This window comes from Pongo abelii, chromosome 12 (genome assembly GCF_028885655.2).
Source record: "Pongo abelii isolate AG06213 chromosome 12, NHGRI_mPonAbe1-v2.0_pri, whole genome shotgun sequence".
Lineage (NCBI taxonomy): Eukaryota > Metazoa > Chordata > Mammalia > Primates > Hominidae > Pongo > Pongo abelii.
Window position 1 is genome coordinate 60,854,966 of NC_071997.2, and position 22,497 is coordinate 60,877,462.

Here is a 22,497-nt window from a genome sequence, read left to right on the forward strand (position 1 = left end):
GTTGGACCCGCTGGCTAAATTAGAGTGAGATTTCTTTCTGTCTTTGCAGCATCTTATCGGATCATTGCCTGTGATGTGCATCTCACTCTGGTTTAAGGCCTCTTGAATGATAAAAAGTGCTTTCTTTCTCTTCTACCTTTGTGGAGAGGTTTTCTGGGGTGAAAGGAGATGCTGTGCAGAGGACTTGGCGTTGTTTTTTGAAATTATATTTTCCCAAAGCAGAGAAACACAGGATCTCTGGAGTGCCAGCCCCTGCCCGTGGTCCACAGAGGCTCCACCAACACCGAGAAGTGAGAACTGACTGCTTTCATAGAAAATAAGCAATTACCCGGAACTCCCCGAGGAGAGCATCTGTCCTGAGAGAACGGGAGTCTACCACCTGCAGAGAAAGATCACGGAAACTCACATTCACAGGGAACACGTGGCCCACACGGCCAACCCAATAGCTCTTCCCTCCCAAACAATAACTGTCAACACTTCACACTTACTCAATTCCAGAGATTGTTCTAAGCAAGGTTTAGCCCTCACAGGAACCCAATCAGCAGATACTGTCATTATCCCCATTTCACAGATGAAATAGGGGCACAGAGACTTGTAGAGAAACACACAACCCCTACACGGCATAGACAGAGCTGGAATCCACTCTAGTGCCGGAGCCTACACTTTCAGCCACTAGGCTGCAGTGCCCTTCAGAGGAGATGGGGGAAGAGCCAAGGCCCAGAGAAAGAGAATCTCGGTCAGAAGCAGACACGTGGATTAACAAAATAAGATGGAAACTTAAATGTTCATTGCCACAAGTGATTTAAGGACCCTGACCTGAGGCCCCAGGGGGATGCTAAGCAGTGGGGTCTCCCGCGGCTGCTGCCTCCCAGCTGAGCTGTTGCAGGCGTTTCTGTGACCCGTAGAGCCTGACTGTGAGTTACTCCACATCATCCACGTGTCAGGCTTTAACACGCCTCCCTCTCACGCACATACTCACATACACACCGACAGGCACACACACACATGCACACTGACGTGCACATGCACACACGTGCACAATCACACACACACACGTGTGCACTGACACCTATGTGCATACATACAGCCCACGGAGAACACTTTGACTGCTGAGACATACCGTGATAAAGATGGGCTCATCAAACAGCTCCCCAGGAGAGTCAAACAAGTTGAAGAAAAGAGTCTGTTGGTTCAGAGCAAAGGGAGACATAGCAGTGCCTGCTGACCCCTCAGGCCAGGGAGAGGGAGGACCACCACCCCCAAGCCTCCATGCCTAGCAGTTTAGTCCCCTCAGAAAATGTGGATTGGGCTCAGTTCTGGGGATTGGATAAGTTCTGGGGTGATCTGCCCCTGGCCTCACAGACGTGGTCATTTCAGGGTTGTGTGGGTGGCTGGCCCTATAGGGTGACAGGGATGTGGAGCAGCAGGAGAAGTAAGAGCAGGAGCCCTTTCTCCAGTCCCACAGATAATCTCCTTGGGAGCCAGCACATCTCACCACCCAAGGTCAGCGCCATACGTAAACACTCTTGAATGAATTGCCAGGTGTCTGCACTGGGCTTCCAGATCGGAAGGCCCACCAAGGTTCTGGCCCTCATGCCCCGTGTCTCCCACCTCATTGAAGAGTGGGCTGTTTCCCTTGTGGATCCGCGTCCGCTTGGTCTGCCCTGCAGCGGTAACCTTGACCACAGGCTTGATGTTCACCCCCGGCAGCTGGCGCCCCTCGATCACCTGGACCCTGATCTGAAAGCCAGAAGGAGGAAAGAGCAGGAGGAAGGGGGAAGAGTTAAGGACCACCCACCATCCACCCCAAGAGTCAGAAATCTCAGGGACCATCTCACCACTGGCTTCTTGGGAAAAGTATTAAAAAGGAATTAGGAAGAGCATTATATGAACTATCATATTTTCCCACCAAGGCCCCTTACATCTACAAAATTCCACAGCTCCATAGAAGAGCTGCCAGGCTGCCCCTCGTCGGCTACCCACATTAAACCCCAGGGGTGGGCAGATACAGCCCTCATTTATGTCATTCAGCCATTGGCACAAGCCCCAACCGAGCCCCCATTGATACTGGCATTTTTAAGTGGCTTGAATATTCTTTATTGACAATTCCCTCAGAGGTCGAACTTACACAGTGAAGTGACCCCAGAAATAGTCTTTATTCTTTATAAGATGCAATGCTTTCTTACATTCTGAGAAATAAATTAAGAATTTTTGCCATTGAGCTGTAAGTAAATGAAGACTTCAAGAACATCTATGCTTCCAAATATTAGGTAAGATATTTTAAAATATGAAATTTTACAATATTAAGGCAATTCTATGGAAAAAAATAAGATATTTACTGGCTCCACTTTCGAATCAACTGTTATTTATTGACCAACTGTTTTTTTTTTTTGTAAATTGCATAATATGGAAGGATATATTCTTAATAGCAATGGGAAGATGGATGAGTGATTTTTAATCTCCTCATTTTAATATATTTTCCAAACTTTCTAAAATAAACATACGTTATTTTCATAAAGAGAACAAAGACGATATGAACATGTTTGGGGAATAGTAGCATGGGGACTAGAATTTTGTCTTTTGGGGCAAACAGTGGTTAGAGCTAGGACTTCTGCTTAAATTACCATGATTTAGAATAGAAATATATTTTTGCAATTTGTTGCATTTAGTATTATAAATAGAGATTTAAGATTCTTGCTTTTAACCTTAAAAGTAGTTGTAAAGAGTTAAATATCACTGTGTGACTACATCAAAATAGAAAATTCTTCTGAAAAGAAAAAAAAATAGGCAAAGGACCAAAGTTAAAAGCAAACAAAATGGGATGAATTTTTGGATAAAAATGTGTCAAAGTGTTAATATTAATAGTTTTTATTCTGTGATGAGCTTGAACAAATTCAAATTCCACATGACTCTCAGAAAAATCCATGGCTATATGCAGGGGGATAGATATAGGGAGAAAAAAAGATGTTAGACAGAGCTTCTTTGATGTAAGGATCTTGTTAAAATGCAGATTCTGGTAGAGCAGGTCTGAGTAGGCTCTGCATGTCTAACAAGTATACAGGTGATGCGGAAGGTGCTGGACACAGACCACACCGGAATAGCCAGGAGCTTGCTGGCTGGATACACCCTGGTTAGAAAAATCAGGTTTTTCTCTGATCAGAGATGCAAAGACATGCTGAATCTCTGCAGTGACTTTTTTTTTTTTTTTTTTTAAGTGCAAAACCACAGGGCTGGGCAGAAGCTTATTCTGTGGACCTAAGATGTGAACTCCCTGTTCGTCATCTGCCCAGGCCCAGGGAAACTACAGATTCCCCCCACAGGAGGGCCCTAAGGATCCCACACACATCTTCCTCTGAAGCTGGACAAACCAGGCAGGTGCCTGGCACCCACAGCTGATGGTTGAAGAGGAGCCTGGGGTCAGAGAAAGCCCGTTCATCACCTGGAAATCCTGCGGTTTGTCTGATAGCAGCTTTCTAGATGTAGGCGCACTTCGCTTTCTTTTGATCCCAGGGTAGTGGGGCGGAGGACGTGAAGGTAGTTTCCTTGGGGTGGTGGGAGCCCCCGGGCCTCCGCTTTGATCCAGGAATGGCTCCACCTCATCTCCAGTGAGTCCCTGGTCCTCTGTGTCTTCCTCTCCTCCTGTGTCTAAGAGGAGAGGGCCCTAATGAGGCCTGGGTCCCTCTGGCCCTGCCCCTGCCCCTGCCCCTGTCCCTGGGACCCAGCCCAGGGGGCAGAAGATCCAAAAGGCATGGGCACTAAGATTCATCCCCTCTTCCTCTCCCTCCTCCCTCCCCATCAGTGAGCCAGGATGGATAAGGTAGAAAGAAGAAGAGCTTCCAGCAGCTGAAACTTGAGGGCAGTCAGTCCAGTTAGTCAACAGGAAGAAAACAGAGTGGCCCTAGCCCTCCCACCCGCCAAGTCCTGCAGGAGGAGTCCTCTGCCACCTGGCCCCACTCCAGCAAGCTGACCATGGCAGCTAGTGAGACAGTTACAGGGAGGGTCTGGGATCAGGACAGTCCTGGCCCGTGTCTCACCCGTGGGGGCCGGCCACTTCTTTCCAGAGTATCTTGTGTCCACGGTGCTGTCACTGAGCAGGGACCAAGTCTCGGCCCGGCTCTGTCCCCCGCCTGTCTTGTGGGCAGGGCATAACCCCGGGAGGGGAGGGAGGAGGTTGGGGTGAAGGAAACCAACCTACTGCACCCCCAGCCCCAACCCTGCCTTCCCCGCCCACCCCAGCCTGGTGCAAAGCTCAGAAATAGCTGTGGGGCCCAGTGGCACCTGTCCCTTCTCACCACCTCCCAGGCGTGTCTGGAAGCCTCCCCTGATTGGCCTGCACCTAACTCTGTCAGATTCACCTCAACATGGTCCCAGAGCATTTGGACCCTCCCCGCTCCCCACCCTCTGCCACCACGGGCACCTCTCCTTCCTCCCCTGAGCCCACTCCAGCTGCACAGCTCAGGATTACCAGGTTATTCCAGTCCAGACTGATCTCCCATCTCTAAGCTCGGACAGTGCTGAGCCCCAATGAGACAGCTCTGCTCTGCCGACCTCACCACAGAGCCCTGTGCTGGGCTGGCCCCAGGTCAGGCACAGGGCACACTCAATTGAGACATGGGCTGCTCCGGTTTTAATGTTGTGCTTGCTTCTACCTCCCTTCACTAACAGAAAAACTCTAGAATCTTTCCCATGGGCAAGTGCCCACTAGCCCGTCTATGTAGCTTCCTCCCAACCCCAGCAGGCTGGACCACATGGAGGCTCCCACGCCCAGGCCCACCAGTGGAGAGCCAGCCACCCCGGGCTGGGCCCTCACTTGACCAGCCTGGCAGAACCAAGTGAAGAGAGCTGAGACAGGCACAGCACTTAGCTAACTTAGTCTGCTCCCTTCACAAATAATCTATGGGCCCAGAGAGGGAAAGTAATCAGCCCAAAGTCACACAGAGACTCAGTGTCAAAGGCAGGACTGGAACCCTGAAGTTCAGTTCAGGGCTCTTTCAAGATAAAAACTAGTTCTTTTGTCACACACCATCACCAAAGGCCTGCTGGGTGTCGAGGCAGGGAAACATTCGGTTCTGCGGAGTTTGTGGGGCCTCAGGTATCACCTGGGCCAGATCCCGTCCCCACACACCCTTCTCGGAACTGCACAGCTCAGAACACCCAGCCTGGGCTCAGCCCCGTCCCCAGGCAGCTGGGGCTTGGAGGCATCCTCACACTACTCCCTGCAGCACCCAAGGGAACGTGCCTGCTGCCCCTTCTTTCTGCAAGGCAGAAGGCAGCCCTCAGGACTTCCCACCCACTGCACCCTCTTCTCTCCAGGCCTGGGCAGCCTCCAACCTGGGGAGGGCAGCAAAGGCTGGGAAGCCTCGCCGCAGCTCCCAGCTCCCAGGCTCAAGTGCCACTGCCGGCCTTCTTGCTGGGGCCCAGCCAGGCCAACATGGGCTACCCACCTGCCACTACATCCAGGTCAGGCAGAGTCGGGGAGGGCTCCAGAGGTGTAGGGGGCGGGAACAGGGGCACAGCTCCAGGCAGCGGTGTGTAGGACACCTGCAGGACCAGCGAGGCCTGGAAGAGATGAGACGTGGGGGACAGGTTGGTGCACTGGCCTCGGACCACTGCCCTCCAGTATCTTCCCTGTTTCTGGCATCCCTCCACCAAGGAATATGGCTCTGACAAGAGCCAGGTTTGCAGGAGGCTGTGGCAAAGCCACCCCCAGGGACCTATCAGCATAGTCAGGTGGTTCGAAGCACAGAATCCGGGGTCAGGTTCCACCACTCAGGAGCTGTGTGACCTTAGGCAAGATCTGTGACCGCCCTGTGCCTCAGTTTCCTCATCTGTAAAACTGGGGTTAGTCATAGCAATAGCACCTTCCTCACAGGTCAAATGTGGAGCAAATTAGTTGATGTAGCACGTAGTGGGCTTCTGCAAATGAATCAGGGATCCAACCTCACCTGCAGGATTTTTCCCACTATCCACTTGGCCTGTCTTCAGGAAAATGTCCCTTTGGCCACTCTGCTCAGTCAATGGCTTGCCCCTACTTCTCCAGGGACAACTCAGCTTTGCTCTGCTTTGCTCAGGCTGCAGCTAGCACTGAGAGGGTCTCAAGGTGCTGCCAGCCTTGCAGAGCCCTCTTCCTTCCTGCCTCCCACCACATCCTCAGCTGCCCCGGCTTGCAGCGGCCGGAGAGGAGAGGGAATGGTGACATCCCTCACAGACAAGGTCGGGTGGCCCATGCGCTCACCCCACCCCAACCCTCACCCTGAACCTGGGAACAGCACAACTTCAGCAGGGTCTGCAGCCTGGCTGCTCCTGGGCCTGCCTGAGCCCTGCCCCGGCTCCACAGGTCCAGCAAGCCTCCTGGGGCAGCCAATCTCTCAAATTAGCGCAACGGATACAAAGAAAGTTTGGGAAGCACAGAAAGCTTAAAGAGGAAAACTAATGCAAAAGAAAACCAATTGTCTATAATTCCCTAACTCCACATTCCAGTTCTCTCCAATCTTTCAAACAAATAGTAGACAGGTCTGCTGTATGCAAAATGATTTTCTTTTACTGAATGTCGGGCAATAAGCTCTCCCCAGGTTTTGACAAACGCTTTATAAACACAATTTTTACTGAGGCATAATGTCCCTCTGAGTGGCTCTGGCATAGTTCACTGGACCTTTCTGCTGAATGATGTTAGGGACGTCCAGGGACTCACGGAGCAAACTCAGTCCCAAGACAGAAGGGCCTGAAGGCTCCCGACATACTCAGCTCTTCAGCTTGAACTCTCCAGACTGGGACCTGGGGACAGCCACACTAAGGAGAGCAGCACTGGTGGAAAGCAGAGCTCAGAACACTGAGGAAGGAGACAAGAGCTAGCTCAGCATCCCAGGAGACCCAGGAGGAGGTCAACAAAGGCAACTGAGACCCTTGAATTCCCTCATCCAAGGAATGGACATAACCTGCCCTGTGGGTTCCTGAATCATCACCAGGTGTCGCCACTTGAGCAGCCAGTTCCTTCAGCTCCTGCAACCCGTGGAGGAGAAGAGAGTCTTCTCCTCCGCCCAGATGCCACACCTGACTCCTAGAGATGCCAGTTCAGTAGGTCTAGGGTGGGCCTGGGTATTTGCACTTTTAACAACTGTCCTGGGACTTTCTTCCACTTCAGCAAAAGGTAAGTTGGGCTCTTTGGAGAAATAACTACTTCCAGGGCTAGGGCAGAGAAGATACAAGATGAGCCTGGACCATCTTCTTGCACTAGAAAGGAAGGAAATGCTCAATGAATGAATGATTCTTAAAAACACATCAAAAGAGGCTGGGCGAGGTGGTTCATGCGGTAATCCCTTTGGGAGGCCGAGCCAGGCGGATCTCTTGAGGTCAGGAGTTTGAGACCAGCCTGGCCAACATGGTGAAACCCCATCTTTACTAAAAATACAAAAATATTAGCCAGGTGTGGTGGCATGCACCTGTAATCCCCACTACTCAGGGGGCTGAGGCAGGAGAATCGCTTGAACCTTGGAGGCAGAGGTCGCAATGAGTCGATCACACCACTGCACTCCAGCCTGGGTGACAGAGCAAGACTCCGCCTCAAAAACATAAAATAAAATAATAAATAAATAATAAAAAGTAAAAACATGTCAAAAGGACACAGAAGCCAACTTTCAAGAGCTCCCACAGGCCAAATCTGAGACAATAGAAACATGAAAGTACATAATAACAGTAACAGATTAAACAATTGAATAAAATAGAAATATACAAATCCATATTGCAGTAAATAAATAGGAGAGGAGAAAGCTTTTCCTGACCACAAAATACCAACTGACTAATGCAGGAAAAATAACTGAGAATATCACTATTTAGCAATCATCAAAGCAATAATGAATTCAACCAAGAAACAGCAGTGATGTTAAAACTCCTGGGTATGGCCAGGTGCAGTGGCTCACAACTGTAATCCCAGCACTTTGGGAGGCTGAGACAGGAGGATTTCTTGAGCCCAGAGTTCAAAACCAGGCTGGGCAACGTAGTGAGACCCTCATCTTTACAAAAAATAAAAAATTAGCCAGGCGTGGTGGCCCACGCTTGTAGTTCCAGCTACTCAGGATGCTGAGGTGGGAGACTCACTTGAGCCTGGGAGGTCAAGGCTGCAGTGAGCCATGATTACACCACTGCATTCCAGCTGGGCAACAGAATGAGACCAGTCTCAAAACAAAAACAAAAACAAAAACAGTTCATGGCGGCTGGGCACAGTGGCTCACACCTGTAATCCCAGCACTTTGGGAGGCCGAGGTGGGTGGATCACCTGAGGTCAAGAGTTCAAGACCAGCCTGGCCAACATGGTAAAACCTACCATCTCTATAAAAATACAAAAAAATAGCCAGGTGTGGTGGCATGCCCCTGTAATCCCAGCTACTCGGGAGGCTGAGGTGGGAGGGTTGGTTGGACACAGGAGGCGGAGGCTGCAGTGAGCCAGGATCGTGCCACTGCACTCCAGCCTGGGCAGCAGAGTGACATACCATCTCAAAAAAAATACAAATACAAATACAAAAATAACAGCTCATAGAACTCATGGGTAAAGGTTAGATGACAAAGAGGATATTACAGAGTCACAAAATTCTGACATGAGAAATGGGAGTAGATGAACGATTAGCGGGGACACCCAGCAAATGCTAGTGTAATCAGATGATCACAGTTAACAGTGTGGTAACCAAACGAATCACAATCATCCCACCTGATAGGGCACAAAGACAGCCATGCAGCATCAGTGTTACACTCACACCCAAGACACACAGCCTAAGTCTAAACACAGGAAACATCAGACAAAACCAATGTGGGGGACATTCTACAAATAATTGGCCTGCATTTCAAAAAAATATCCAAGGTTATAAAAGTCAAAGAAAGACTGAGGAATTATTCCAAATGGAAGGAAACTGAAGAAACAAAACAACTAGGCACAACACATGATCCTTAGTGGGATCCTTCTGCTACAAAGGACACTGTGGGAAAAATGGATGAGCCGCAACTGGGGTCTGGGGATTAGACGAGAGTGCTGTGTCTATGTTAGTTTCGTCCTTTGGAAGGCTGTGTTGTGGTTATGTAGGAGAAAGTCCTCAACTGGAGAACACACACTCAAGTTCAGAATGATAGGCCAGGAGGTTGGCACCCTCATGTCAAATGGCTTAGGACAAAATACTCTTTGTACCATACTTGGCAACTTTTGTCTAGACCTTAAATATTTCCAAATAAAAGGTTTTGAAAATCTGCTTCTTTTTAGGAATAGCCACAGGAATCTCCTTAGGCAGAGACAAATAAAGCCCCCTGCCCATCCATTGCTGACTCCGGCCCTCCAAGAGTAGCATGAGGTCAGGACCAACTGCATAATGTGCAAGCCCAGTGCAGATGAAAATGCAGAGCCCCTTATTGCAAAATCAAAAACTAGTTGGGCGCGGTAGCCACACTTGTAATCCCAGCTACTCAGGAGGCTGAGGCGGGAGGATCACTTGAGCCTACTTGAGCCCAGGAGGTCAAGGATGCAGTGAGCTTTAAGAATTTCAAGATGGAAACAGTGGAGAATTCAGCCAAGCATGAGGCCCTTGTGAGCGCAGGGCTCCGTGCAGCGGCCCCAGAGGCCAGGCCTGTGGGGGGTGTTTGTTTGACTTGGCCTGAGTTGGGCCCACATCTTAAAGATGAGAACTGAGGGCCCTGCCTGACATGTCTGGCCTGACCCATTCATTCATTAACTCACATATTCATTCCCTCTACGTGTGTGTGTGTGTGTGCGCACACGTGCATGTGTGTTGGGCACCTGCCAGGGCCAAACACACTGTTCAAGATTCTGGGGACGCTTCCATAAATAAGGCAAAGGCCCCTGCCCCCATGGAGCTGATGTCTTGGCAGAGAAGACAGACAATAAATAATAAACAAAATAAATACATAAAGAAGAGAGTATGTTAGAAAGAAAAGAAAAAGTAAACCAGAGCAAGAAGGAACAGGAGAATGAGACAGTTTGCAGATTGCAGTGTTAAATCAAGAGGTCTGAGTGGACCCCAGTGAGCTGAGGAGAGTTAAGCAAAAACTTGAAGGGGCCACACGTGGGCTGCCTTGGGCTTCTGACCTTGGAAACAGGTCCCCTGGAAGAGCGCCCCTTCCTTTTTCTAGGGGCTCACCCTGCTATCCACTCACTGCACACCACCTGGGGGCTTCCATACACCATCTCTGTGAGAGGTGGAGCTGCCGGAGTGTAACTCCTCCACACCATGCCCAGTGCCAGCTCCTCAGCACTGGGGCTCGGGAGCAGCCGTCTCCGGGATGCAGACAGGAGCAGCCCTCTCCAGAGAGAGGGCTCCAGAGACCACTTAGGCAGCCCCTCCTGGGGTTTCCTGAGCATCCGGTGTTTCTACACCAACAGCTCCACACCAACCTCCTGAAAAACTGGCACCATCCGGGTAGCTCTGGGCCCTTGAATAAGACTTCCATCACAGAGCCAGATCTGTCTTCTAGCTGCCCATCAGGGAGCCACAGGGACATCCCTGCAGCTCCAGAGGCTCTGGAGCTCAGGGTCTAGAACAGACCTCAGCACCAGGGGGCGGGCCCCAGGGACCACAGCTTCAGGATCTGAGGTGAATACTGAAGTTCTTTGGCTCTGCTGAGGCTCTTAAGGGAAAGTGGGCGTGTCTGTGGGCCCCACCCAGGACCAGGACCTTGTACTCTCACCATGACATCACAGCTCAACCCCTGTCTCCTTCTCTAGACAAATAGAGCTGAGATTTTCTTCCTGGGGGATATATATGAGCCCTGTGCTCTCCCAGACTACACAACCTGGGCCTAGAGCTCCCAGTGGAACCTTCCTCAAGGTCCTCCACATCACGGGTCCCGCGCCTGACAGCCCAGGTCCTCAGGTCTCCAACCCAGCAGCACTCCAGGGTTCTCCCCACACAAGGCCATTGTCAGTCAATCGTGTGTCCACCAAACATGCTGTCTTGGGGCAGGGTAACTTCGGTCACCCTCATCTGTTGCCTTGGGGCCCATAATCAACAAGATCAGCAGAGCTTGAGACTCCTGTCTGGCCCCAGGCTAAGAGGGCTCAGGAAACTGAAGGCGAATGACCTCCTCAGACCCTCCCTGGCCGTGACCCTCCTCCAGGTTATGTGGTCAGGCTCTGGGGTCCTTCGCCCACCCTGCCATCCCCAGCCCATTGTGTGCCGCCTACTTCCTCGACCACAGCTCTCCAATACTGAGCTCATCAAAACCAAAACCCAGACCAGCCCACTCTCACCTCCCCTAACACACATGTCCCATGTGGACAAGACAGGCCTGATATGTGCCTGGCCCTCACTAACCTCTCCCTCAGACAACCTCCAGAAGCAGGCAGAGGGTAGCTGTGGCCCTGAGCTGATACAGGGTTGGTTGGCAGAAGCTCCAAACCCTTGAAGAAAGCTCAGGGACTCACTGAGCACTGTCCTGCCCGCCTCAAGTCCCCACTCCCAACACACAGTGCCCTCCCGTCTCCCTGACCCGCACACCACTGGGCTTCATGGGCTCTTGTCCTTCTTTGTGATCTGATTCTGGCTTTAAGGCCTGGGTGATGCCTACTGAGTTTTCTCCATGTGCCCACACCCTCCGGAGTGAGCTGCTCTTAAAATACATCTGAGAGGATGCTACTTCTTTTCTTCTGTGTGTGTCCTAAATCCCTATGGCCTGGAGGTTCCTCCAGGACTGGGGGAGTGTTTTCCCCATCAACCTAGCAGCTGTCAGAGGGTAGATTTGGCACATAGCCAGATCCTCCATGGCACACAGCCCAGCGTGCCATATCTGAAGGGACTCGGGTGAGAACACTGAGCAAAAGGCAAACGGGGTCTGCAGTCAGCCTGTGGCAGGACTCCCGGCCTCCCCCATGCCTCTCAGTCTGCCAGAGTTTCCTAAGGATCCCACTGGCCCTGTATTCACTCCTATCACCCCATCAGCAGGTTCTTTGGCCCTTAGAGGCAACTGAGCTACAATGAAATGGGGGCACCCGGCATGCTCTGCTGATTGGGCTCAGCTCAGAAATGAGGTCTCAGTGAGCGGCCAGCGAGAACCCTCAATGTTGTTGGCTGTCTGTCCCTGCCAAGCACACTCCCAGTTATCCCTGCCTTGCACTACAGTGCAGCCAACCCAGGTCCCAGGCAGGAAGCCCCAGCCCAAAGGGTCATATAACCTGTCTGGGGCTGCACTGTGACCTTAATGCCATCAAATGGACTAGAATCTGGTCCCAGACCCTCTGCACAGGTGAGAACTGCCTCCTGGGCAACGGGGAGGAGGCTCCCCCACTCCATTTCCAGCCCGTGCTCAGCTAGCGGGGCTCAACCCAGCAGGGTCCAGCACTCTCTCCCATCTGCCACCTCCTGGATCTCACACACTCTTTTTGGAAACATGGTTGGTGAAGGACTGTAAAGCTCTGCAGACAGCCAGGAATCCTCAGCCAGGGAAGAGAAGGCAGCAGGCTCCCCGCTGGTAAGCGTGAAGCCCAGACAGTGTGGGAACAAGGAGCAGGAGGAGGTGAGGGGAGGCATGGAGGGGATGGCCCCAGCCTGGCATGGCCTCATGAACAGGGACTAGCTATGGAAAGCTCTGCCTTGGGGCTGGACAGCCTTTGAGGTTGGAAGGGTCCGAAGGGCAGGAAACACCAGAGTCATGGATGCACACGGAGCTGGAGTGGAGAGATGCTGGTATCCCAGCAAGGAAGTGAGAACCAAGCCTGACCCCAAGGCTCTCTCTCGCCAGCTGCCTTGATACCTGTCATCCCTCCATCTGTGTTCTGTGCCTCGAGGGTTGGGTCTGAGCCTCCTCGGGACCCCTGAAGGGGTAGTTCCAGAACTCCTTGGGGTCCTCCTTGACCACAGGGAGTGTTAAGAGACTGGAGGCTCAAACAGGATGAGAGGGGACTCAGGGTGATGGAGAGAGGCTCAGTGAATACTGCTCTAAACCAGAACGTTCTGCCAGTGAGCCCTGTGTGGGAAACGGATGGACTCTCCTGGGAAGTCACATCTCCCATCAAGGGAGCAGCCCAGCCATCCACAGCCTAAGACCCCTTGGGAGCAAAGTCCAGCACCAAAAGGGCAGCAGACTGAGAGTTCAGTGAACCAGGAGTCCATCCACGGCCATTCCACCAGAGGATCTAGGGGATGAGCTCCAGGTCCAGGCCGCCATGGGGACAGCCACTGACTATGTGACTTCAGTGGTTCCTTTTCTCTAGGTCTCAGCATCCAGTCTTGTTCCATTCAGAGATCTGCCCAGGCCGGCCGCTTCCTGACTCACCCAGCCGGCTAGCAGCCCCGGCCTCACACACCCACCACGGGGCAGTACAGCCGCCCTGCCTGAGAGAAGTCAGGGCCCGAATCCCCCAGGCCTCACAGGGCGGAAGTAGTTCCAATCCATGGTTCCTGGTACATCCTGGAAGGCGGGGCTAACCCACAGGAGAGGTCAGGAATTCTACCAGGAAGAGAGAACCCTACAGGGTATATTTAGCTCACTAAAAATAACAGGCAGAGAGGAGGGCTGGGAATTGTCTGATTGGACTTGGGGTGCGCTGAGAAGGCCAGGGGAGGGGCAGGAAGAACAACGGAGGAAAAGGAAGAGGGTCCCGGTGGGCAGGGGAGAGGGCTGTTTCCCTCCCTCCCTCATGCCCTGTGACCCAGATGGTTCAGAGATTCTGAATCTGGAGAAGAGGGCTGGGTGGTGAGGGAGAGGGAGAGGTCTGCCAGGGAGACTAGGTGGGCTATAGCCAAGGCTGACCAGGAAGCTGGGGACAGGAGGTGGCCAGACCGGCAGCACCAGACCAAGGGGCAGGCCAAGCTGCTGTGAGCCAAGGCTGACTTGAGCCCTGCAGGTGGGGTCGGGGCTCCCTCTGCCCTTCCCATCTCCCCTAGTCCAGTGCCCCTCCAGACACTGCAAACTCTGGTCAGGGAGGGCCAAGCCTGCTTCAGGGGAGCTGAAGTCAGACATGTGTCTGGGGTCAGAATGGCAAGGCCCAAAGAGGAAGCCACCTGGCAATGCCTTGGACCTTAACCTGGCAGAGGCTGATGGGCACTTACCCCCGTGGGCTGCTTCTTGGTGTCCAGCAGGGGGGCATTGAAGCTGGCAGACAGACTAGGGGTGGCGAGGACCTCTCGGAGTGGGACCTTGGCTTCCCCCAGGAACCTGAGAGGAGAGAGAAGTCAAATGTAGAAAACTAGCCTAAGGCACCCTGGCTCTTCTGCCAGAGCCCTCACTGCCACCACCACTCAGACGAGGCTGGTCTGCCTAGACCACACAGTCACCCAGCACCCCACGAGGGCTCCCCTGCACCCCCACACCCAGTCACCACCATGCACCATCCCTGGAAGGCCTGGCCCCTGGGGAAATACTTGGGCATGGGAAGGGATAAGAGATACGTTTCCTTCCCCAAGGTCCACCTTGACCCCTTCCTGCCCGTCCCCAGAGGCCCAGCCACGCCTCCCCAGAGAAGAAGGGTTGTCTTCCCATGAGCCCTTGACAGTCCACCAGATCAGTATCTCATCACCCCCACACTGTCCCTGAGCCCCAGCAGCTCATACGACCCACGTCTACACAGGTGGTCTGTATTGGAATCCCAGGGCTCAGCTGGCAGTGATTGATTGTACATGAAAAGCAAGGAAACCTTCCTGTCTTCAGGGACAGGGAGAAAAGGATATTGGGGCAGGGGAAATAGGCCCCACTCCTGAGAGGCCCTGGGCGGTCCACACGACACGCACCAGAGGCTGCATTTCTGACTGACAGGAGGGGTGGGGCACATGTACGGGCTATTAGGAAAGAGTAGGTCAGCAGTGTGATGGTTGGCACATGCTCCCTTCAAAGAGTGCAGAGGAAGCTATGAAGTGGGCTCACCATGTAGTCTGCCCCTCTGTAGAGGCAGCAGGAAACCACGGGCAGTGAGTGGCCTGTGACTGTCGGAACCTGTCACCTGGTGTCTGCGTGTGACTTCTGCTTGCCTCCCTGAGAAATGGACTTACCCTGAACATTACTGTCAGGGCACAAGGCCATGTGAGGCTGGTGAACAGCCACAGGTGTACTTATTAACTGCTTCTTCCTGATGGATGAACAGCACACCTGTCATCTGGGCTCATCCCTTTTCTGGTCTCTGCAAATATTGATTGGAATATAGATTTTTATGACCCTATGAAATAAAACTGCAATCTCGACCTAACTAGGTGATTTTTAAAACTGACTACTCACACTGAGATACTACTTCACATCCATTAGGATGGCTATTATAAACACACACACACACACACACACACATGCACACACACAGCATCATGGAGAGAAAAATCACAAGTGTTGGCCAGGATATGGAGAAACTGGAATGCTTGTGCGTGGCGGGTAGGGATGTAAAGGGTGCAGCCACTGTGGGAAACAGCATGGCAGTTACTCAAAAAATTAAACCTAGAATTAGCATATGATCTAGCAATTCCACTTCTGGTTATATACCCCCAAAAAAATTGAAATCAGGGACCTAGATATTTGCACACCTGTGTTCACAGCAATATTATTCACAATAGCCAAGAGGTGTAAGCAAACCAAGTCTCTATCAACAGAGGAATAAACAAGATGTAGTCCATCCATACAATGGAATATTGTTCAGTCTCAAAGAAGATTCTGACACATGCTACAACATGGATGGACCTTGGAGACATTCTGCAAAGTGAAAGCAGCCAGTCACAAAAAGACAAATATTGTATGAGGTAGATAGAGTAGTCAAATTCATAGAAAGTAGAATGGTGGCTGCTACAAGCTGGGGGGAGGAGGAAGTGAGGATTTATTATTGAACAGTTACAGAGTTTCAGTTTTAGAAGATGAGAACATTCTGGAGGTGAACGGTGGGAATGACTGCATGACATCGTGAATGCACATAATGCCACTGAACTGTATGCTCACAGACGGTTAAAATGGTAGCGTTTATGTCGATTTATCATAATAAAACTTAAAATTAAAAACTAGCCACTTATTTAAGCTTCTCAACAATGAAATCCCTCTTTTTCCATCCTTCTTGAAAGCAACAGACTCTGTCGCCTTGCACGTGCCTTTGCTAGCAAGGCAGTAAATGTAATATACGCTCAAGGTCCATTGTCTAACCCTTCCTGAAGGAAGGGGATAGAGGGGGAGAGATATTCACTAATATTCAATCCAGGGTTCGAAACCCCCTCACAGTGCTAGAAGCCATATTTTCTAGAATGTGAACTGATTTGTGTTCCATTCCTTCACAGCATGGAGCAGCTGAGCAGCTTTTTCACCATCGCTTAATAAGCTGGGGCTCCTGGAGTGTCTCCATCCTAGGGGCTAGTGCCAGAAGGCACCCGTCAGTATGTTGACTGAATTGTCCTCAGGACCCAGACAATGTCAAAAAGACCAGACAGTAGGTATAGAGGATGCATGAGTCCATGCGACATCAGAGATCAGAGTCACCCTGTCCATCACGAGAAAACTGGGGTGGCAGAGGGGAGTGACTCACTCAAGCATGAGAATGGCTGAGTCAGCCCCAGGACCCGTGTATCTAGGTTCCCTGTCAGTCCCCCAGAGCACCGAGGCTTCTCTCCTTGGGGACTGGAAGGCAGGACCCAAGGAGGCCTCATGGACCGGAGAGCTGTACATGGCAGCTGGAGCTCCAGCTTAGGAACCCTCAGGACTGAGCAGAGCAGAGTAGCAGCCAGGTCATAGGGTGCCGAGAAAAGCCAGACCTCCTCTGCCTCCTTTGTGGTTGTCCAGCCCTCCCAGCCCAGGGAGAATTCCCGGAAGCGGGTCAGGGAACAATGGCAGGAAATGCAGAAGGAAGTAGCACCCCCACCCCTGCCAGCCTGGGGTGCCTCTTGGATGCCCAAGAGACAGCAGCCAGGGTAGACTGCTTGTTATTTCCTCCCTGAAATGCCTTTTGGGGCCATGAAATGCACCCCCCAACCCCTGCTATCAGCCTGGGGGCAAGTCCCTCCAAGAAGGGTGGCTTCACCAGCCCCCACTCCTGCAGGAGGAAGGGCTGGAAATAGCAGGGCAGGCTGCTTCTCCCGCGGTGTAAGGAGCAGGCTGTGGTAGTCAAGTTCACAAGAGTCAGAAATTCAGAGCCTCCCAGGAAGCATTGCTCAGGCAGGAGAGGTGGCGGGCGCAGAAGAGGGACCCCTGGGAGGCTAAAGGGATCTGAGGTTGGTCACAGAAAACCCAGAAGGCCACTCATCATTCATCCATTCATTTCACAGGGGATGGAGGAGATGTGGCTTTATCCAGGGGCCTCTAGGTGTGGGGCTCTTGAGGAGACCCGCCTCATCTGGAGTCAGACTGAGGCACAGGCTCCAGGGCCAGATGCCCTCTGCTCATCAGGGATGCTGCACTCTCAGTGGGCACCAACCAGGGGCCTGGCAAGTGGCAGACAGGATTCCAGAGGGTCCAATGAGGCAAGGAGGGGGCCGGGGTCCTGCACAGGGCCAGCTCTGAGTGTGTGCAGAGCAGAGCCCACATGTGTGGAAATGACACCCGTGGGCCCTGGCCACACCCCCTGCAGCCCACATGGAGGAAAACACCACAGGCGCTCCCAGCCTCCTCAGACCTCTTGGCTAGCTGTGCTCTGGAGACACTGGAATGTGGGGGCTGGAGAAGTGTGGGGACGGAAAGAGCCGCTGCCATCCCAAAGAAAGAGAAGGCAGGAACTGGCATGGGCAAGGGAGGGAGTGAGAGGCCAAGGCAACTTGTGGTCTGAGAGGGCACATGCTTTCCCTCCATAGAAAAAGAACTAGTTCCCAAACTCACCATCCAGGGGTGCTACTACTGCCCTATGGCAGAAGGGAAGGAGGCATGGGTGGCCCCCAAACCTTAGCCTTAGGCAGCATGTGGGAGAGTGGGAATCATGGTGGCCAAGTCAATTTATTTTAATAAAGCACAAAGAAATCAAAACAATTTTATTTTAAAACATCGGGTCTTATTACATCATTGTAAGAACAAAACAAAACACAGGAGGCAATTCACATGTCCATCATAGACAACAGGTAAATAAAGCACAGTACATTCATACAATGGAACACTAGGCAGCTATAACAATAATGGGGAATTATTCACTTATATGGAAAATCTTCAAGATACACTGTTAAGTGATAAAACAAGGTGCAAAAGAGCATGTATAATAAGCTACTTGCTGCATAAAAAAGAGGAAAGTTAGAATCTATGTGGGCAATTAAGCAATAATATAAGATCTCTGGAATGATCCATAAGAAACTAAGAAGAGGGGTTACTTGTTGGAGAATAGCAAGAACTGGGCAGATCAGGGACAAAGCGGCCAGGGAGAATTTTCACTGCGTTTTTAAATATAGTTTCTGTTTTTATAACTTCTTAAAGTTTTTACCAACGTAAAAAATTAAATTTAAAAACAAAATATAAAAACTCCTTAAAAATCTTAGAATTTATTCATTCAACAAATACTTATTTAGTATGTCCAACAAAATACAGTCTCTGACCTCATGGAACTTGAATGCTAATAAAGCAACCCTCCTACTAATGAAACCAGCTTTGCAAAAATTATAAAAAATGAGAGAATGATGACAGTGAAAGAGATCTGACCCAACCGACTCCATCTTGCCTTTAATCTCCAAAATGCCCTTATTCATTCCTGGGCATAGGCCAGCTAACCACAGAAAAATTTAGTTTATAGTTTAACTTTGAAACAAAGATGATAACAGCCCTTTCCAGAAACAAACCTCGTGCTTGCCTGGAGACCAGAAGAACTTTGTAAAACTCAGATTAGCCACAAGCTTAGGAATTATGGCTCAGGAGTCATGCAGCCAGAGGCCATGGGATTCTGAGCCTCCCTCCCCAGTTGCTCCTATGGATAACATCACTATTGTAGAACCTAAGATTGGTGTTTCAGGTATTTTTCAGACCCTGTATTCCTGCTGGCACTACCTAGACTGGTAAACTGGCTCATCTGGTCATGTGGCCCCCACCCAGGAATTAACTCATGGCAAGAGGACAGCCTCAACTTCCTGTGATTCCATCCCTGACCCAATAAATCAGCACTCCCATTCCCTAGCCCCCTGCCCACCTGTGGCAGGCCAGATCTCACTAACAGCTGAACAGGCAGGCCTTCATAACAACTGTTTCAGCACTGACTGAGTAGTGAAGTTAAATATTCAAAGCTGATAGAGCCAGTGCCATCATACAAAGGCTGGAACGTAACAAAAGCCCACCAAGAGTTTTGCCCAGGCCTTTCTGGGGCCTTGAAGCATGACAAGATAACAAAGGAATTCTTAACAGGACCTATTTAGGATTAAACAAGTTTTTACTAGGGGTCTGAAGAAACTCCCCAGGCCTCGACAATCAAGTTTTATTGGGGGTCTAAAGGAATTCCCCAAACCTCCACGATTTAGCAGGAGACAAGAAAAGGATAATCACCCCTGGCCCCTGGACCCACCTAGATTAAGTAAATTTACTGAGGCTCCAGAGGAAGGTCTTCAAAACTCAGACCTTAGTTATAGATTCAAAGAAGTTAGTCGTTTATGTCTTTAGATGAATGCACACTTACATGTAGAGATATAGCTTAGAAGGTATATAAGCTCTGGAAAACTTTGTAATTTCGAGTTGGTCTGCTGATATTTTCCAGGCCTTCTGCCTGTACCTGGTTACAGAAATAAACTCTCTTCTTTCCCAGTTCATCTGCATCTCGTTATTGGGCCATGAGAATAAGCAGCCAGACCCTCGGTTTGGTCTGGGAACACACCTATATTAGTCCATTCTCACACTGCTAATAAAGATATACCTAAGACTGGGTAATTTAGAAAGGAAAGAGGTTTAATTGACTCACAGCTCAGCAGGGTTGGGGAGGCCTCAGGAAACTTACAATCATGGGAGAAGGGAAAGAAAACATGTCCTTCTTTACATGGCAGCAGCAAGAAGTGCAGAGTGAAGTGGGGGAACCACTTTATATAACCTCAGATCACGAGAACCAGGTGGAGATAACTGTCCCCATGATTCAATTACCTACCACTGGGTCCCTCCCACAACACATGGGGATTATGAGAACTACAGCTCAAGATGAGATTTGGGTGGGGACACAGCCAAACCATATCACCACCAACAATCTTTAAAAAAACTCTAGTCTCTGAATTTTCGAGGAGGCTGATTTGAGTAAGAATAACACTCCAGTCTCCCATTTAGCCAGCTCTGTATATATTAAACTCTTTTTCTGTTGCAATTCCCCCATCTTGATAAATCAGGTCTATCTTGGCAGCCAGCACGATGAATCCGTAGGGCAGTTACATTAACTAGGTACATATTAGATACACCACCTCCTTTAAATGGACACTAGTCCTGTGGGGTAGGTACTGTTATTAGTTCAGTCCACTAGTGGGGTAGGTACTGTTATTAGTTCAGTCCACCTCACAGACAAGGAAACTGGGACTTGGGAAGGTGTTTGACTTGCCTGATTTCACACAAATAACAAGGCTGACAGAGCCTGACTCCAAAGGCTTTGCTTTGAACTCTACAGTGAGCCTTCTGTGCCACCTTAGAGGCCCATGAGTGCATCATGAAAGAAACAGAAAGGTCATTGGTTTGCTTAATCCATGGGAAGGGGAGCCCAGTCTATACATTTGACCTGGCCCATATTTTTTTAATCTTATGCCAAGCTGTATTTTTTGTATTTCTGATGCTTTGACATCTGGAGCCTTGTTGACCTTGGAGGCACTGTCTTCCCACAATTCCTGGAGATGGTAAAGGACTCCCCACTTGCCAGCAGGCCTTTCATATGCAAACCAGCCACTCTGAGCCCATACCCCACACCTCCTCCACGGCCTGTCACACTCAGGGCCCACATTCCCCTGTCCTAAGCACTGTAGGGCCAGATTCCAACAACTCAGGACAGCCCCTACTGTCTATGTACATAGACAGCTATATGTCTACATGTAAGTGTGCCCAGAGCCCATAGAAATTATTCAAACTGGCCAGTCCCCAGGTCTGTTTACCCTGCCTCGCCCATTCCTTCCCTTGGAAACCACAATAAAGACTCTTGTCCCCGTGTTCCCCTCGCTCCCTCTGCCTCCTGATTGACCCCTCCATTGATTCTGGCACTGACCCCAGCACTTCCCTGTGTGGCCCTGCACAGCGTGGCCTCCCACTCTGCTGCCCAGACTGGTCTCAAACTCTTGGGCTTAAGGGGTCCACCCACCTTGGCCTCCCAAACTGCTGAGATTACAGGCATAAGCCACCATGCCCAGCCTTGAGTGGCCATTTTAAAAAGCTTTTAAAAGCTCATTAATTGTATTTTTCAGATGGGTTAAATAAAGTCTCATATGAAGAGATTGGAAGGTCTAATAGTTTACACTCTGCAGGAATGGCATTTGGAGTTTTCAGGAGATGGCCTTGAAGGCAGGGCCCTAAAAGAGGGAGGGGAGGTGGAAGAGAAGGGTGAACTGTGGGTGCAGCTCTGCATCACGGTAGCTGGCAGAGACCCCGGAGAAACAAGTGGGTCAGAGAGAGGCAACCCTGTGGTGGGACGCCTGAGGACCCAGAAGAGAGCCACCAATGAGAGTGGTCTCCATGCCTCCGCACCCACAGTGAACCCTTCTCTTCCACCTCTCCTCCCTCTTTTAGGGCCCTGCCTCCACGCCTGCAGAGGGTAGCAGAGCCCCTGCCCCAGTGACTCCGGGACTTCCCCTATGCCAGTGGCAGTTTAAGGTGAAGAATGTGGGTGTGCAGGAACCAGGGCTGGGGCAGCCCAGAGGCCCACGGCTCCTGGTGCTGAGATCCATGTTAGCAGGAAGATGGGAGGAGTTGGTACAGCTCAGACTGAAAAAGAAGTGGACAGGAGACAAGCTACCTTCCCCCAAATGCCCCAAAGGAAAGTGATCCAGAAAGGCTGGCAGGCCACATAGCTCCTGTTCTATTGGGTTCATGGAACAGCCCAGGTGGTTGACCCTAGGATGTCACACTTACCAATCCAGTGTTTTCAAACTGTACCTTTCAACCTACAGCAACACTTTGAAAATGTTCTTTCTCTCAGCTATCTTCCAAAAGTATTAATCATTCAGTGATTAACAGTAAGAGCCCTCAAGTCATCCTACCATGCCAGAAACTCAGCCCTGCAATCTGACCAGCTGCATGGCTGGGCACACATGACATAACCTTTCTGAGACTGTTTCCTCATCTGTAAAAGTCATTCATTCATTCATTCAACAAATTTGTAGTGAGCACCACTCATAGGTCAGGTACTGTTGTAGGTACTGGGTATACTGATGAGAATAAAATGGACAACACTCCCTTCACTGTTGGAGCTTGGAGGAAATCATGCATTCTTCAGAGGGTTCTGGTAAAATTTCAGTTAATGCACCTATCGCCCCCGACTTGTGCCTGGAACCTAGATAGGACTTGGTAGGTGTCAGTTCCCTTCTTCCCCTCCCAACTCACCATGTTCCTGTGCTTCTCTGCACATTCCCATCCCACCCAGTGACTGTCAGGACCACATTAGACCATGATTTGAAGTGCTGTCATATGCAAGAG

At 50.7% G+C, this 22,497-nt stretch overlaps 1 protein-coding gene across 16 annotated transcripts in view; it reads right to left on the reverse strand.

The window, feature by feature from the left end:
- The window catches only part of DYSF (dysferlin), a 251,913-nt gene that overhangs the window by 168,694 nt on the left and 60,722 nt on the right, over nt 1-22,497 (reverse strand). For 8 of the 16 annotated variants that reach the window (XM_024241998.2, XM_024241991.2, XM_024241993.2 and 5 more), the window contains exons 4-10: nt 14,043-14,148; nt 5,445-5,559; nt 4,035-4,127; nt 3,440-3,645; nt 1,612-1,740; nt 1,121-1,183; nt 329-379 (exon numbers count right to left, since the gene is read on the reverse strand). In XM_024241998.2, coding sequence (XP_024097766.1) covers nt 329-379; nt 1,121-1,183; nt 1,612-1,740; nt 3,440-3,645; nt 4,035-4,127; nt 5,445-5,559; nt 14,043-14,148 — 763 coding nt within the window. The remainder of the gene's footprint in view (nt 1-328; nt 380-1,120; nt 1,184-1,611; nt 1,741-3,439; nt 3,646-4,034; nt 4,128-5,444; nt 5,560-14,042; nt 14,149-22,497) is intronic. The other 8 variants (XM_024242004.2, XM_024242000.2, XM_024242002.2 and 5 more) reach the window with 1 other exon arrangement.